The sequence below is a fragment of the Fringilla coelebs genome (genome assembly GCF_963513975.1).
Source record: "Fringilla coelebs genome assembly, contig: SCAFFOLD_40, whole genome shotgun sequence".
In the NCBI taxonomy this organism is placed as follows: Eukaryota; Metazoa; Chordata; class Aves; order Passeriformes; family Fringillidae; genus Fringilla; species Fringilla coelebs.
The window spans coordinates 657,115-672,047 of record NW_028167217.1 but is presented as its reverse complement, the minus strand read 5'-3'; the positions used below and the strand labels follow the sequence as shown (position 1 = coordinate 672,047).

General features: G+C 51.4%; 1 protein-coding gene across 1 annotated transcript in view; it reads left to right on the top strand.

Moving 5' to 3' along the window:
* LOC311166120 (uncharacterized protein) overlaps positions 1 to 14,527 on the top strand; it is a 219,203-nt gene extending 204,676 nt beyond the window's left edge. The window contains exons 2-3 of the mRNA XM_084227599.1: positions 11,654 to 11,719; positions 11,875 to 14,527. Coding sequence (XP_084083725.1) covers positions 11,683 to 11,719; positions 11,875 to 13,301 — 1,464 coding nt within the window. The 5' untranslated portion in view covers positions 11,654 to 11,682 and the 3' untranslated portion in view covers positions 13,302 to 14,527. The remainder of the gene's footprint in view (positions 1 to 11,653; positions 11,720 to 11,874) is intronic.
* The last annotated feature ends 406 nt before the right edge of the window (positions 14,528 to 14,933 follow it).

The window sequence follows — 14,933 nt, the reverse complement described above, 5'->3', positions numbered from 1 at the left end:
GTTGTAAGCTTACTTTTAGAAGTAAATTAGTTGGGTACACCTCGTACTGTCTAAGGTGAGTTGAAGCAAGAAAAAAAAAAGTAAGAAGAGAAGAAAGAGAGAAGTTGAAATAGAGGGGTGGTTAGCAAACTCAGATGTTGGAATGTGGAGTGATGACATCTTGGTGTTGGAAGAGAGCAGAAGTGTGAATGCGGCTTTTTTGCATCAAAGGCAGAGAAGTGTCTGAACACATGGTTGTTAGGAGGTTATTCAGTGCTGAACTGGGGTCCGGAAAGGGTTGAGCAGAACGGGCCCTCCTTGAAGGGAAAAGAGGATCAGTTGACTATAGAAAGAAAAAGAATGGCAGGAGCACCTGAGGACGCCAAGGTTGGGCTTGTCAAGGCTGGGAGGTGTCTGAGCGCTCCCTACGAGCGGCGGGGTCTCGGGGGCTGCGGCAGGGACCGATCCATGGAGGGGACCCGGCGGCGGTGCCGGAGCAATGACACGGGTTTGCCGGCCAGGAGCGGGGCTGGCTCAGTGCCGGAGCTGCCGGGGAGGCTCCCAGACTGCCGGGGCCCGAGCCCAGGATGGCAGCGCCGGCCCCGGTGAGTGGGCCGAGAGAGAGAGAAGGAAAGAGAGAGAGAAGGAAAGAGAAAGAGAGAGAAGAGAGGGGGGGGGGGGGGCAAAAGGGCCCAAGGCATGGCCCCAGGGTCCCCATGGCCCAGGCTGCTCTCCCCTGCTCCAGCCCTGCAGCCAAGGGGCAGCAGCGGGGAAGGACCAAGAACAGCATCGACAGCAAGGCTGTGAAAAGAGGGGCAGGGAGCTGGCACTGAAAGATAAAATCAAAGCAGAGATTGCTGACTCTCCAAACCTCACAAAGTGAAGTGTTTTTCTTAAGTAAGAATATTTTTGTTTTGTTTGCTGTTAGAAAGAAGGGTTTTTTTTCCTGAAGAATGGGTTTGTAAGGCTAAAACAATTAAATGTTGCCCAAAAAGTAAAAAGCAATAGATGTGATACATCTCGTGTTAAAATTGGTCTGGCCTTTCTTATTTAACTAACTGTAACTCACTGAAAGAAGAATTTGCCTCTGCAGCTATTAGCACAGCTCGATATAAGAAGAGGCTGCTGAGGAGAAAGCTTTTAGCCAAACCCAGAAAGTTTGGAAAAAAAGCAAATGGTAAAAGGTAATGCAGTATTGTCTATCCTTTATCACTGTGCTATTAAGAAGTCCTTTATCCAATATTGTCTTTCCTTTATCACTATGCTATTAAGAAGTCCTTTCCAGGTACTACTGAAGCAACAATCCGAGTCACAGAAAGAAGGGGAATCCATGCCAGGAGAATCAAAGGAGTCGTGAAGGAACCTGAGGAATGGACAATCACATTTGAACCACGTGATACCAAACTGACTTCCCAATGGGGACTGAGTGGTAACGGTTTGGGAAAACCCAAATGATCCAAGAAATGTACAAAGAATAACACCTAATTAAGAAATAAAACAATGCTTATATCACTGGTTTCCTGCACTGCCTGAATAAAACATCTCCTTGGGGAGGAATACTTCAGACAGAGGAGTCAAGACTGTTTTTGTATTCTGACCTTAGCCCATGAATTTTGTACAGGGAAGAAGGGGAATTACCATTTCCATCAGTATCATACTGTAAACTTTATTTGATTGATTCAAATACTGGACATGCTAGCTGGGTTATAAGTAAATGCTTGAATTGTGGGAATAATTAGTATTGTAGTTCACAAAATTTGTGCTCTTATTGCAAGAAGTGTTAAAGTAATAACTTTGTTTTGTGGATGGGAATTATTAGTGCCTGTTTAATGAGAGAGACCTGAGGAACAGTGAGAAACCACAGTTAAGGAGTGTCAAACACAATTTGCCTGGAAATTAGCTAAGAGAAAGTGACAAGGAAATAGAGAGCAAGACCAGATTGGCCTCTGTATTTCACCACCAAAAGATCAAATACACCTGCTGTGGGCTGCAACCTCACAGGCATGGGAGGTGGGAGTATAAGCCATGCTGGACCTCTGCTATTCCTGTTCCTGGCACTCATTTGTTGTCTTTTCCCTTTTGGGATACCAGCAAGATTGTGTCACAAATGCTACAGAAAGCATCACATAGAAAGAAACCAAAGTTCCTCTTTTATTACACACACCTATGTCAACAGCCACTGTAACAACCCATCCAAATTAAGAACCTGTAGGCAAAACGGAGAAAATTATTGGATTACAAGAGACTCAGGAAAAAGTGGTAATAGATTTGGCACAGAATGTCCAAAAGGAGAGAGATGGATTTGTTATACATTTAGTCTTAAAGATACGGTTCAAGATTTGGTAAAAAAAATACAAATAGTAAACAAAAAGGTAAAACCAGCAATTTAACTCTGTATTGACCCCAAATTATATGTTGAGTTGCATTACAAGACTTCAAGCAGTTATAGAAATGATAGCAAATAAAGCTGCACAGGCATTAGAGTTAATATCAAGTCACCAAAGCCAAACAGAAACTGTGGTGTACCAGAATAGGTTGGCTTTGGACAATTTTTGGCTAAAGAAGGGGGTGTTTGTGGAAAGTTTAATATATCAGATTGTTGAAAACTGATGACCACAGAAAAGTCATTCTAGAAAAGCAAAAGGAATCATAGAAGAAAAAAAAATATTTATATATATAATAACCAAGGTACCAGTCCAAAAATTAGAAAACAATGCTAAAATCTAGCTGGTGGGGTAATGTATTAGAAGAAATTAAGATTTTTCATTTTATGTGTTACAATGGTCTTGATATTTTTTTCCTTGAGCAATCCCCTGTTTTATTTTGCCAGCATAGTCCAGAAGATGCAAGTAGACAAGAAATATTGCTCAAGGCAAATGATTTACAAAGAATAAGAGTGAGGATTGTGAAAAATGCATATTTTATGATTGGCTTTTCACAGATATTAAAAGGAAAATGACGTGCTGTGTTAGAAAGTAATGCTGTATTAATTCTCTTAAGCAGCGTGTGCAATGTAGTTTTAGGTTACAAAAAAAATTTAAATAGAAACTATGCTATGTAGGATACTTTTTATAAAGAAAGGACTTGCAGCGAGCTAGCAGCTACAGAACACCTCAATCTTTCAGAGAAAAATAATTTATTTCCCTCCTATCAGAACAAAGGAACTTCTTCCCTCCCCGAAGGCGCTGTCAGGACTCAGGGGAAGAAGCTGACACTGCCCAGACAGAATCCTGTGTCTGAATGGAATTTATGCATCATGGATGAGGTGTATCAATATGCAACAGGCTGTTGCTTTTAAGGGTTAATCCTCTGTTATTGGGTGTCCTTTTTCAGGATTGTGCTGCCCAGAAAAAGGTACCTGGAGGTCTGTAATTCTTTGTTTCTCCTGTCCCATATTGTCCCAATTCAAATTGTCTAAATTATTACTACTCTAACTGTATTACTATTTTTATAACCATTTTATTACTATTAAACTTTTAAAAATTTAAAAACAAGTGACTGGTGTTTTTCACATTACCCAAAGAAGCAAATAACCTACTCAAATGGGCCCAAAATCACCAAAAAAAGGACCTAAAATCCCTCACACAGGATTAAATTCACCCATATTGGGTTTGGAGGGTGTTGGGAAATTCTGGGGGTTTTGTGGATTTTGGGGGGGTTTATTGGCACTTTGAAAAGATGAGGTGTCTTTTCTGATGTTGTTTGGGGGTTTATTAAATTATTATTTTTTTAAAATTTGTGAGGGACTACTGGGATTTTGAGGGATTCTGTTGAATTTTTGGGGGTTTTATTGGAATTTCCGGGGGATTTTGGGTGGCTTTATTGGAATCTGGAAGGCATTCAGTGGGAATCTTTGGATGTCTGGGTTTTTCAAGAAATTTTTGGGGTTTTTGAGGATTGTTGTGGAATTAGGGGGATTTTATTTGGTTTTTTGGGTGTTTCCAAGATTTCTTTGGGTCTTGGGGGGGATTTTGTGGGGCTTCCTATGGTTTTGGGAACAGTTTTGGGGGATTTGTGGGGCTTACCTGGGATTTTGGACAGGGGCTGTTGGGATTTCAAAAGATTTAGTGGGCTTTTATTGGGATTCTAGGGTGTTCTAATGGGATTTTGGGAGATTTAATTGGGATGTCGTGACTTTTACTGGGACTTTCAGGGGTTTTAAGGAGATTTTGTTGCCTCTCAGCCCTTCCCCACATCCGGGGACAACCTCAAAGCCCTCTCAGACCACCCAAGGCCCCCAAAAAATTCCACTAAAAACTCCCAAAATCGCACAAAAATTAAAATAAGATCCCCCAAAACCCCAGAGAATCCCACAAACTCGAAATGGAACCCACCAAAATTAAAAAAAAAACTCTCAAAAATTTCAATAAATCCCCCTAAAAAACCAAACCCCCTGAGAAATCCCAGTAACATCTCCCAAAATCAAAAACCCCCCAAATCCACAACCCCCCCAAACCCCAAGAATTCTCCCCAAAAAACTCAAAAATTCCTCCCTAAAAAACAAAATTCCCCAAATCCCAAAAACCCTCCCAAAATCCCCAAAAAAGCCCCCAAAATCCCCCCAGACTCACTGGGGCCATCCTGGATCAGGATGGAACAGGAGCCACTTCAGGGGGCCCTCGGAGCCTTTTGGGGAGGGGGCACCATGGGAGACCCCCAATAACGGAGACGGGGGAACCCCTGATGTGCCCCCTCCCCGTGAAACCCCCAGACCCCAGTTCAGGGTGGCCTGGGACCCCCCGGGACCCCCAAATCTCCCCCAGGACCCCTCCAGGAACCCCAAACCCCCCAGAGCCCCCCAGGGTTGGCCCAGGACCCCCTGAGAGCCCCCAGACCCTTCCCAAGACCCCACCCAGGACCCTGCCAGGACGCTCCAGACCCCTCCCCAAACCCAACTCAGGCTCCCCCAGCCCCCCCAGATCTCCCCAGGACCTCTCCCCAAAACCCCCCAAACTCCCCCAGACCCTCTCCCGAAAACCTTTCCGGATCCCCAAAGCCCCTCCCCAAAACCTCCAAAACCCTCCCAGGACACTCTCAGGACCCCCAGAGCCCTCCCCAAACTCCCCCAGGACCATCCCAACACCCCCAGACCCTCCCAAGACCTTCCCAAGACCCCTCCCCAAAACCCCCCCGGACCCTCCCACGTCCCCCCCTCGAGACCCTTCTTAGGACGCATCCGCACCCCCCAGGTCCCCCCGCAATGCCCCAGGACCCTCCCCGGACCCCCCAGACCCCCCCAAACCCCCGGACCCCTCCCCAAAGTCCCCCCAGACCCCCCGGACCCTCCCCCGCCCCCCCGATCCCCTCTCGGGCCCCTCCCGCTCCTGTCCCGAGCCCGGCGGGTCCCGGCGGCGGCGGGGAAGGGGGCGCCGCTTCCGGACCGCCTCTGATTGGCTGGGGCGGCGCGGGGAGGCGGGCGTTGCTGAGAAGAGCCGCGCCGTGACTGGTTAGTTTGGGAAAATGCAGCGCAGTCATTGGGTAAATAGGGGGAAAGGCGTGTCGCTAGTGGCTGGGAGTTCGCGCATGCGGCGGAAGCCGCTGACTTTGAGGGGAGAGCGGCAGAGGAGCTGAGCCGGGCTGGGCTGGGCTGAGCCGGGCTGAGCTGAGCTGCCGTGAGGTGAGGTGAGGTGAGGTGAGGTGAGGTGAAGCCGGGGGGAAACTGGGGAGGTTTGGGGCGAGTCTGAGGAGAAACGGGGGAATTTTGGGGGCATTGACCGGAAATAGTGGGGTGTGCGATGGGTTTGGGCGGAATGAGGAGGTGTGAGGGGGCTTTGGTGGGTCTGAGGGAGCTTTCGGGAGCTTTGGGGGAAGCTTGAGAGGGTCTGGAGTGTTCTCAGGTGGGTTTAGGGGGATCAGAGGGGAATTGGGAGGGTCTGAGGGGATTTTGGGAGGTTGTGAGAGGAACTGTGGGGTTGTGAGGGGATCTGGGGGGTTCTGAGGTGGGTCTGGGGAGAATTTGGGGGAGTCTGAGGGGATTTCTTAGGGTTTGGATAAAATTGAGGGGTCTGAGGGGGATTTGGGGCAGTCTGATGGATTTGGGGGGGGTCCCAGGTGGGTTTGGGGTGAATTTTGGGCAGAACTGGGGGGTCTGCGAGTCCTGGAGAGGTTTTGGGGGTCTTGGGGAGGGTTTGGGGGTCCGGAGTGATCCTGGGCCAAACTTGGGGGTCTCTGGCGGTCCTGGGGGAGATTTGGGGGTCCCGGGGGGTCCCAAGCCCACCCTGAACTGGGGTCTGGGGATTTCGGGGAGAGGGGCACAGCAGGGTCTCCCCCCTGTTTTTGGGGGTCTCCCATGGTGCCCCCTCCCCGAAAAGCTCCGAGGGCCCCCTGAAGTGGCTCCTGTTCCATGGCCAGTGCCCCCTGATCCAGGACGGCCCCAGTGAGTCTGGGGGGTTCTGGGGGGATTTCAAAGGGCCTTTCTGGGAATTTTGGGGGGATTTCTTTGGGATTAGGGGGTGGCTTTTTTGGGCTTTGGGGGATTTTGATGTTTAGGGGGAATTTTTGAGGTTTTTGGGGAGAATTATTGAGTTCTGGGGGGAGTTGTGGATTTGGGAGGATTTTATTGGAGTTTGATAGGGTTTTTTTGGGGGGAGGGAATTATTTAAATTTTTGGGAGTACTTTTAAATCTTTTTGGGTTCCACTGGGGTTCTTTGGGGTTCTCTGGGGGTTTGGAGGATCTTATTTCAGTTTTTTCTGGGATTTTAGGGGGCTTTTGTGGAATTTTGGGGGGCCTTGGGTGGCATGAGGGGGCTTTGGAGTTGTCCCTGGATGTGGGGAAGTGCTGAGAGGCACCAAAATCTCCTTAAAACCCCTGAAAGTTCCAATAAAACCCACGACATCCCAACTAAATCACACAAAATCCTGTTAGAACACCCTAGAATCCAAATAAAAGCCCACAAAACCTCTTGGAATTCCCAGCAACCCCCCCAAAATCCCAGGTAAGCCCCACAAATCCCCCAAAACTGTTCCCAAAACCATAGGAAGCCCTACAAAATCCCCTCCAAGACACAAAGAAATCCTGGCAACACCCAAAAACCCGACAAAACCCCCCAAAATCCCTCAAAAATCCCCAACCACCCCCCAAAATTTCCTTAAACTACTTAGATCTCCAAGGAATCTCATTAAATGGCTCTAGAATTCCAATAAAACCCCCCAAAATTTTCAGTGCCTCCCACAAAATCCCAGTAAAACCCCACAAAATTATAAGAAAATCCAAAAAATTTTAATAAACCCCAAACACACCCAGAAAAATACCCCCCCCCAAAGTGCAAAGAAAACCCCCCAAAATCCACAAAACCCCCCAGAATTCCCCAACTCCCCCAACCCCAGTCATTCTCTCCAAAACCCCAACAATTGCCCCAAACTCCCACCAGACTCCCCCAGCCCAAGCAGCCCCAGATGCCCCAGCCCTGCCCAGCCCTCCCTGGTCCCTCCCAGTCCCACCCGGGCCCGTCCGGGGCCGCGGCCAAAACTCCCCGGAGCGAGCGCGGAGGGTGCGGAGCGAGCCCGGAGCCCATCCCGGGCTGGGCCTCAGGCTCGGCCCCTCGGGGGCATTTTGGGCTACACTGGGCAGGGTGAGGGTGGGCTCAGATCCTGGCAGGGATTCTCAGGCTTTCAGGGTGGATTTTAGGTGCCTTTGGCTGATTTTGGGCCGAATCTGGTGGAGTTTGGGGGGGATTTTGAATCCCTTGGGATGATTTGAGGCCCATGTGGGTGAATCTTAATCCTGCATGGGTGATTTTAGGTCCTTTTTTTGGTGATTTCGGGCCCATTTGAGTAGGTTTTTTTGCTCCTTTGTGTAATTTTAGGTCAAACCAAGTCATTTAGGATGATTTTAGGTCCTTCTGTGTTGCTTTCAGGCACGTTTGGCTGATTTTAGGTCAATCGAGGTGATTTTTGGCAAAGTGGGATGGATTTTAGGCTCCTTTGGGAATTTTTAGGCCAAAGCAGGTACTTTCAGGGTGGATTTGAAGCCCATTTTGGAGATTTAAGGATACTTTTAGGCTAATTGTAAGGAGGTGTAAACCAGTTTGGGCAATTTTGGCCCCTTTGGTTGGATTTCAGAGCCCTTTGGATAATTTTAATGCTGTTAGGCTGATATTGGGCCAAACCTGGTGGATTTGTGCTGCATTTGAGGCTCTTTTGGGTGATTTTAAACCAAACCGGACCCTTTTAGGACCCTGCGTCCCCTTGGCCCCCCCCTTTCCCCTCAGGGTTTGGCCTTTGGGAACAGGGGAGGAGGAGGAGGATGGGAGGCAGAGGCCGAGTGGCAGCAGGAAGCAGCTGGAGCAGGGGAGAGGGAACCCTGGAGTCACCACAGCCCCAGGAGCATCGCCCCCCATCCCGCAGGTGCCTGGGGAGGGGAAGCTGGGCCCAAACCTGCTGGGGGGTTTGGGGTTTTTTGGGGGGATGTTTGCAGCTGGCAGGGCTCCAAAGCTGAGTGGCAGATGGCCCTCGGGGGGACATCGGGGTCCCCGGGAGGTGTTGTTGGGGGTCCTGGGGCCTGCAGTGGCTGCTCCCAGTATGAGCCCAGGTGGTCCCCTGTGTGCTTCCAGTTTCCTCAGTCCTCCCAGTCTGATGCCAGTAGTCCTCAGTGTGATCCCAGGTGCTCCCAGCATGGGCCCAGCTGTTCCCAGTGCGGTTCCATCACTTCCCTATGGTTACAGACACTCCAAGTGTGGTCCCAGTTGAACGTAGTTGCCCCTACTCTAGTCCCAGTCACTCCCCAGATGATCTCAGTCCCTCCTAGCACCGTCCCACTCACTCCCAGTTTTCCCCAGCATGTCTATAGTCATTTCCAGGCACTGCCAGTGGCCCCAGTAAGGTATTAGTTATCCCAGTATGATCCCCCAGTCATGCCCAGAATATCCCAGTTATCTCCAGCATGCATCCAGTCCTTCCCAGTTCCTCCAGTTTGCTTGCAGCACAATCCCAGTTTCTCCCTGTTGCTCCCAGTAGCCCAAAGTGTGATCCCAGTCACTCCGTTTCAACCCCAGTATGATCCCAGTAAGCTCCAGCTTGATCCCAGTCACATGCCAGCCTCTCCCAGTGTGGTCCCAGTATAATCCCAGTTGCTTCCAGTCTCTCCCAGTATGGTCCCGGCTGCCTCCAGCATGGTTCCAGTTGCTTCCCAGGTCAACCCAGTCACTCCCAGTATGATGCCATTTGCTCCCAGTGTGCTCCCAGTTGCTCCCAGTCAGGCCCAGTATGGGGAATGATGTGCAGGGTGTGTTCCCAGTCGTTCTCAGGTACTCCCAGTATTAGTCTAGTCCCTCCCAGTGTGATCCAGAGATGAGCCCAGTCTGTTCCCAGTCCCTGCCAGTATGAACCAGTTGTGCTCCACATGGTTTCAGTTGCTCTCTTTCACCCTCACTTTTGTTCCAGTCATTCCCAGTATCTCCCACTGTTCTCCTGTTCCCTCCAGCATCTTTCCAGTTCCTTCCAGTACGATCCCATTTGGTCAGAACCACTCCCAGTCAGCCTCAGTGTAGTGGCACTCACTGCCACTATGATCCCACTCAGCTCCAGTGTGATTGCACTTCATCCCGCTATGATGTCTGTACAAACCCAGTCCCTGCCAGTATGAACCAGTTGGGCTCCACACAGTTCCAGTTGCTGTCTCACCCTCACTTTTGTTCCAGTCCCTCCCAGTATCTCCCAGTGTACGCAAGTTCTCTCCAGCACCTTCCCAGTCACTCCCAGTTCCTTCCAGTATGATCCCATTTCCTCACAACTACTCCCAATTAGCCTCAGTATAGTGACACTCACTGCAAGTCTATTCCCAGTCACCTCTAACATGCTCCCAGTCACTCCCAGTTGATTCCAGTTGCTCACAGCTGCTCCCAGTCACCCTCAACATAATCCCAGTCACTCCCAGTACGATACCAGTCCAGCCCAGTCCCTCGCAGTGATGCCACTGCTGGTATCCCCCAGCCCTGTGTGTGTTCCCCCCTCCCAGATGTCCCAAGAGGAGCCCCAGGGGTTGGCAGGATCCCCAGCAAGGCCCAGTTTGGATGTGCAGCCCCCAGTTTTCCTAGTTTGCCTCTCCTTTGGCCCGGGCCAGGTTTCCCCTTCCCGCAGCGGCTGGGAGCAGCCGAGAGTCCCGTGCTGCCATCCCGGCCTGTCCCGGCTCCATCCCTGCTCCTGCCGCGGGCTGCGAGGGCTGCGGGAACAGGGCACCGAGGGTGTCGCTGCTGCTGGGGGAGGAGGAGGAGGGAGGGATGAAGGAGGAGAAGGAGGTGGGCTTGGGGAGGAGGAGGTGGAGGAGGAAGGGCAAGAGGAATGGAATAGGAGGGATAAAGGCAGAGAGAGAGCAGAGTGATGGAAGGAGGAGAAGGAGGTGGGGTTAGGGGGGAGGAGGAGGAGAAAGGATAGAAGGGGCGGGATGGAAGAGGAGAAGGAGGTGGAGATAAGACAGAGGAGGAGGAGGGGGGATGGAAGAGGAGGAGTGGGAGGAAGAGGAAGCGGTGGGACAAAGGCGGACCAAGGCTGAGCAGAGGAAACCACGCAGCCGAGCCCTCCCTGAATTTGCAGCCCCCACCTGTGGGATCATCGCCCCCGCATCGCGTGGGTGAGCGGGGAGGGGGAGCTCGGCCCAGATATCCTGGGGGCTCCCTGGGTTGGGTTTTTGGGGCGATGTTTGGGGAATGAAGAACTCCAAGGCTGAGTGGAAAAGGCCCCTTGGGGGTGATTTGCGGGGCAAGCACACCTCTACAACTTTCTGAAAGTTGTAAAGCTGGTATGTTTATTACAGCGCTGGACGCATGTGGGAATCGTTCTCTTAAAGAGACGTGTACCTCTGGGAACTCCAGATCTCTTTTTATCTTTTTCTCAAATACATATGCATCTAATTTCACAATAGGTTCATACATATTCATTCTACTGATTATGCGTGGCACTTGCCTCTAATTCTTCTTTTTCAGTAAGAACTCTTGGGTGAGGTTGCTTTGCTCTGTTTGCTTCTTTCCTTCCCCCTTATCTCTAGTCTTCTGCCTGAAGCAGTCCTTCTAAGCACAGGCTTTTTGTGAGAACGGGTAGTCAGACTAAACACCAAACTACAGACTAAACTCAAAGACGTACATTTCACTGAAATCAAAATGGATTTCTATTCTGGAAAATTCCTACTCTGCTTCAGGGAGACATCGGGGGTGCCGGTGGCGGCTGCCGGCAGAGGCAGCCTGGAGGAGCAGAGCCCTGTGTCCCCCAGGAGCCCAAAGTGGGGAGCCCAGAGAGGGGGGAGCGCCGCCATTGGCAGGACTCTCAAGAGCCTGGAGAGGGGCGGGGGGGACTCCTTGGAGCCCCAGCAGCCCAGGGCAGAGAATGAGGGGAGAAGGGACCCAGGAGCCCAAAAAGCCCCGGCATCCCAAAATGGGGAGAGCAAAGAGGGGGGAGCTTTTGGGATTGCTGGGACTGCCAGCAGCCTGGGGAGGGCGAGCACCAAGGAGAAGGGAGACCCACAATCCAAGCGTGACCCCCAGCATCTGGGACAGGGGGGAACCCCTGAACACCGAAGGGGAGGGACATGGGATGGGAAACTCCTGGGAGGCTTTTTCAGGGCTGAATCTTGTTGTTTGGGAGGTTTTTCTGGAGCCCAGATGGCTGGTGATTTTTGGAAATGGACTTGGGCAGAGGGAACTTCAAACTCAACGTGCTCATCCCTTGTTTTCTCCAAACCAGGATTTCCCATTGCCAACCCTTGGGAGGCTATGAGGAAGAGAAAGATGCCCCAGGACACTGAGGCAGGTAAGGAGGAAGTCAGTGCCCCTTTCCCCCTCTCTCCTTCTCCATCTCCCAGCCCAGCCTAGTCCCCGGCTGCAGGACAGCCCTGGGGGGGTCTCCTTCCCCTTGCCTGTGGCACGGAGGCAAATCCCATCCTGTCCTTGTCCTTCCTCCCCCAGAGCAGGAGCTGAGCATGGAGAGCAGGGAGGACAAATCCCCACGGCAGAACCTGGAGGAAGAGGCCATTCTGAGCGGCTCCACAGCACAGGAACCCAACGGGGAGGAAAAGCTCTGGAGATCCCGCACGAGGAGGGGTTGCAAACGCAGATCACGGGGATCTGAGGGGGAAAGACCCAGCCTGGGCTGGGAAGGCGGCCGGAGATCGATCCAGAGCTCAGAGCTGGTGCTCCATGAGCAGCTTCATGATGGGGAGAAGCCCCACACGTGCTTGGAGTGTGGGAAGAACTTCAGCTGGAGCTCCGAGCTGATTAGACACAAGAGGACCCACACTGGGGAGAGGCCTTACGAGTGTGGGCAGTGTGGGAAGAGCTTCAGCTGGAGCTCCAACCTGATCAGGCATCAGAGGGCCCACACTGGGGAACGACCCTACAAGTGTGATCAATGCAGGAAGAGGTTTAAGACCAGCTCAAATCTCCTGCAGCACCAGCGCACGCACACAGAGGAGAGGCCCTTCTGCTGCACTGACTGCGGGCAGCGGTTCAGGCATAACTCCCATCTTGTCATGCACCGACAAATCCACACTGGGGAGCGGCCCCACGAGTGTGGGGAGTGTGGGAAGAGTTTTAGCCAGAGCTCCAGCCTGATCAGGCACCAGAGGCTCCACACTGGGGAGAGGCCCTATGAGTGTGCAGAATGTGGGAAGAGCTTCAGCTGCAGCTCCAGCCTGATCCAGCACCAGAGGACCCACACTGGGGAACGCCCCTACGAGTGTGATCAGTGCAGGAAGAGGTTTCAGACCAGCTCCGATCTCCTGATGCACCAGCGCTCGCACTCAGAGGAGAGGCCCTTCCGCTGCCCCGACTGTGGGCAGGGCTTCAGGCGAAACACCCATCTTGTCACGCACCGACAAATCCATACTGGGGAGAGGCCCCACAGGTGTGATGAATGTGGGAAGAGCTTTGGACGGAGCTCCACCCTTCTCAGGCACCAGAGGACCCACACCGAGGAACGGCCCTACAAGTGTGGGGAGTGTGGGAAGAGCTTCAGACAGAGGGCCCATCTGATTCAGCACCAGAACATCCACACTGGGAAACGGTCACACAAGTGTGGGAAATGTGGAAAGAGCTTCAGCCTGCATTCCTACCTGGTCATCCATCAAAGGACCCACACTGGGGAGAGGCCCTACGAGTGTGATAAATGCAGGAAGAGGTTTAAGACCAGCTCCAGTCTCCTCAAGCATTATCGGATTCACTCAGAGGAGAGGCCCTTCTGCTGCCTCGACTGCGGGAAGGGATTCAAGGACAAATCCACCCTCATCACCCACCAGCGCATCCACACTGGGGAGAGGCCCTACGAGTGTGACGAGTGTGGGAAGAGCTTCTCACAGCGCTCTCACTTGTACAAACACCAACGGAGCCACCAGTAAGGGAAGCTCTGCAGGTGCCCTGAGTGCAGGAAGAGCTTTGTGCGCTGCTTCAGCTCCATCCCCCACGGGAGGAGCCACGTTGGCCACAGCCCTGGTGTCCCACATTCCCTGTGATCCATGTTGGGAACACACCTGGCTGCTTCTCCTTTTGGTTTGGCCTTAATTTCCTTCTGCTTCATCTTCATCCCTTTAAAACAGCACAAACAGGGTTAAATGAAGGAAATTGTTCAAAGATGTCTAAAGTCCCACCATTTTACAGGTGTTCAAGGTGAAATTTAGGATTTAGGGACACATTCTGTGTGGAGTGCCCCTGTTCCTAAGAGACAGGAGTTGGATCTCAGCCCTCTTGCGTTGCTGAGAACTCCTCCCCTGACACAAACCCTAACTCTAGCCGTGGGATACCTTATATAAACCTCACAGCCCTGCCTTTGCCCTGTCTTTTGGGGGTCAGAAATGGATTCTGGATCTCTCTGAAACCAACACCCGTCTCGTTTGTTCTTGGCACCAGCAGCTGCTGCCTCCCTGGACACCATGAACTCTGGAGAATGGGGGCAGGCAGTGAGGACAGGTCCTGGATTGCAAGATAAGTGTGTGTTCTGTTTGCCATCTGTCAGAGGTGGGGCAGTTATCTTCTGGGCAGTTTTCTTTATCTCGTCCACAGCCAATCCTCCCTCCAGAAGATATCTTCTGCTAATAGGCTAATAATTATTAATTATCTGCTGCTAATGGGCCATTGAGTGTCACTGCCTGGCTGATAAAATGTCATCATCCCATTGGGAGATGCTCTGCCCAGTGGGAGGAGCCAAGCATTCCTACCTGGATAGAATCTCAGGTTTGGAACACTGCAGGCAGCCTTTTCCTACTGGATTTCCAGAAAAGCAGTATTCTTCTCCCCTGCAATCCCAGAGGATCAGCCCTTTTCCCACTGGATTCCCAAAGGAGCTGCCTTTTCCCACTGGATTTCCAGGGGAGCTGCTTCCTTCTCTACTGGGTTCCCCAAGGAAGACCCGGCCCATCTGCAGCACCCCTGGACCTTTAGAGGAAAACTCCTCCCTTCTCCAGGATCCCTGCTCCAACAGAACCCCACCAGGCACTGCAGGAGGGCTGCAGCCACCATTGACTGGGACTGCTGCCAGCACCCCGACCCACATGGGATCAGGTCCTGTTCTGACTCTGTCTATGGGGTTTTGTTAGTTTGTACTACTGCGTTTATATTTTTAATTTTTCCTTATAAAGAACTGTTATTCGTATTCCCCTGTCTTTGCCTGAGAGCCCCTTAATTTTAAAATCATAACAATTCAGAGGGAGGGGGTTTTCATTTTCCATTCCATGGGAGGCTCCTGCCTTCCTTAGCAGGCATCTGGCTTTTCAAACCAAGACAATAACAAAGTTACTGTAACACCACAGCTATAAAATCCTGCAAAAAGCCAATATTATAATATGCATCTATTACAATAGTGACCTTAAAAACATGGGGGTAAAAAGCTTACGGGCAGGGGAATTCCCAGTAAGGGGAGCAAAATGCCCAGTACTGGGACTGGGCCATGGGACTGACATCTACCATCACTCAGTGAGAGGTTTATTGTTATGGATACATATTGTAATATTGGCTTTTCACACATATTAAAATGG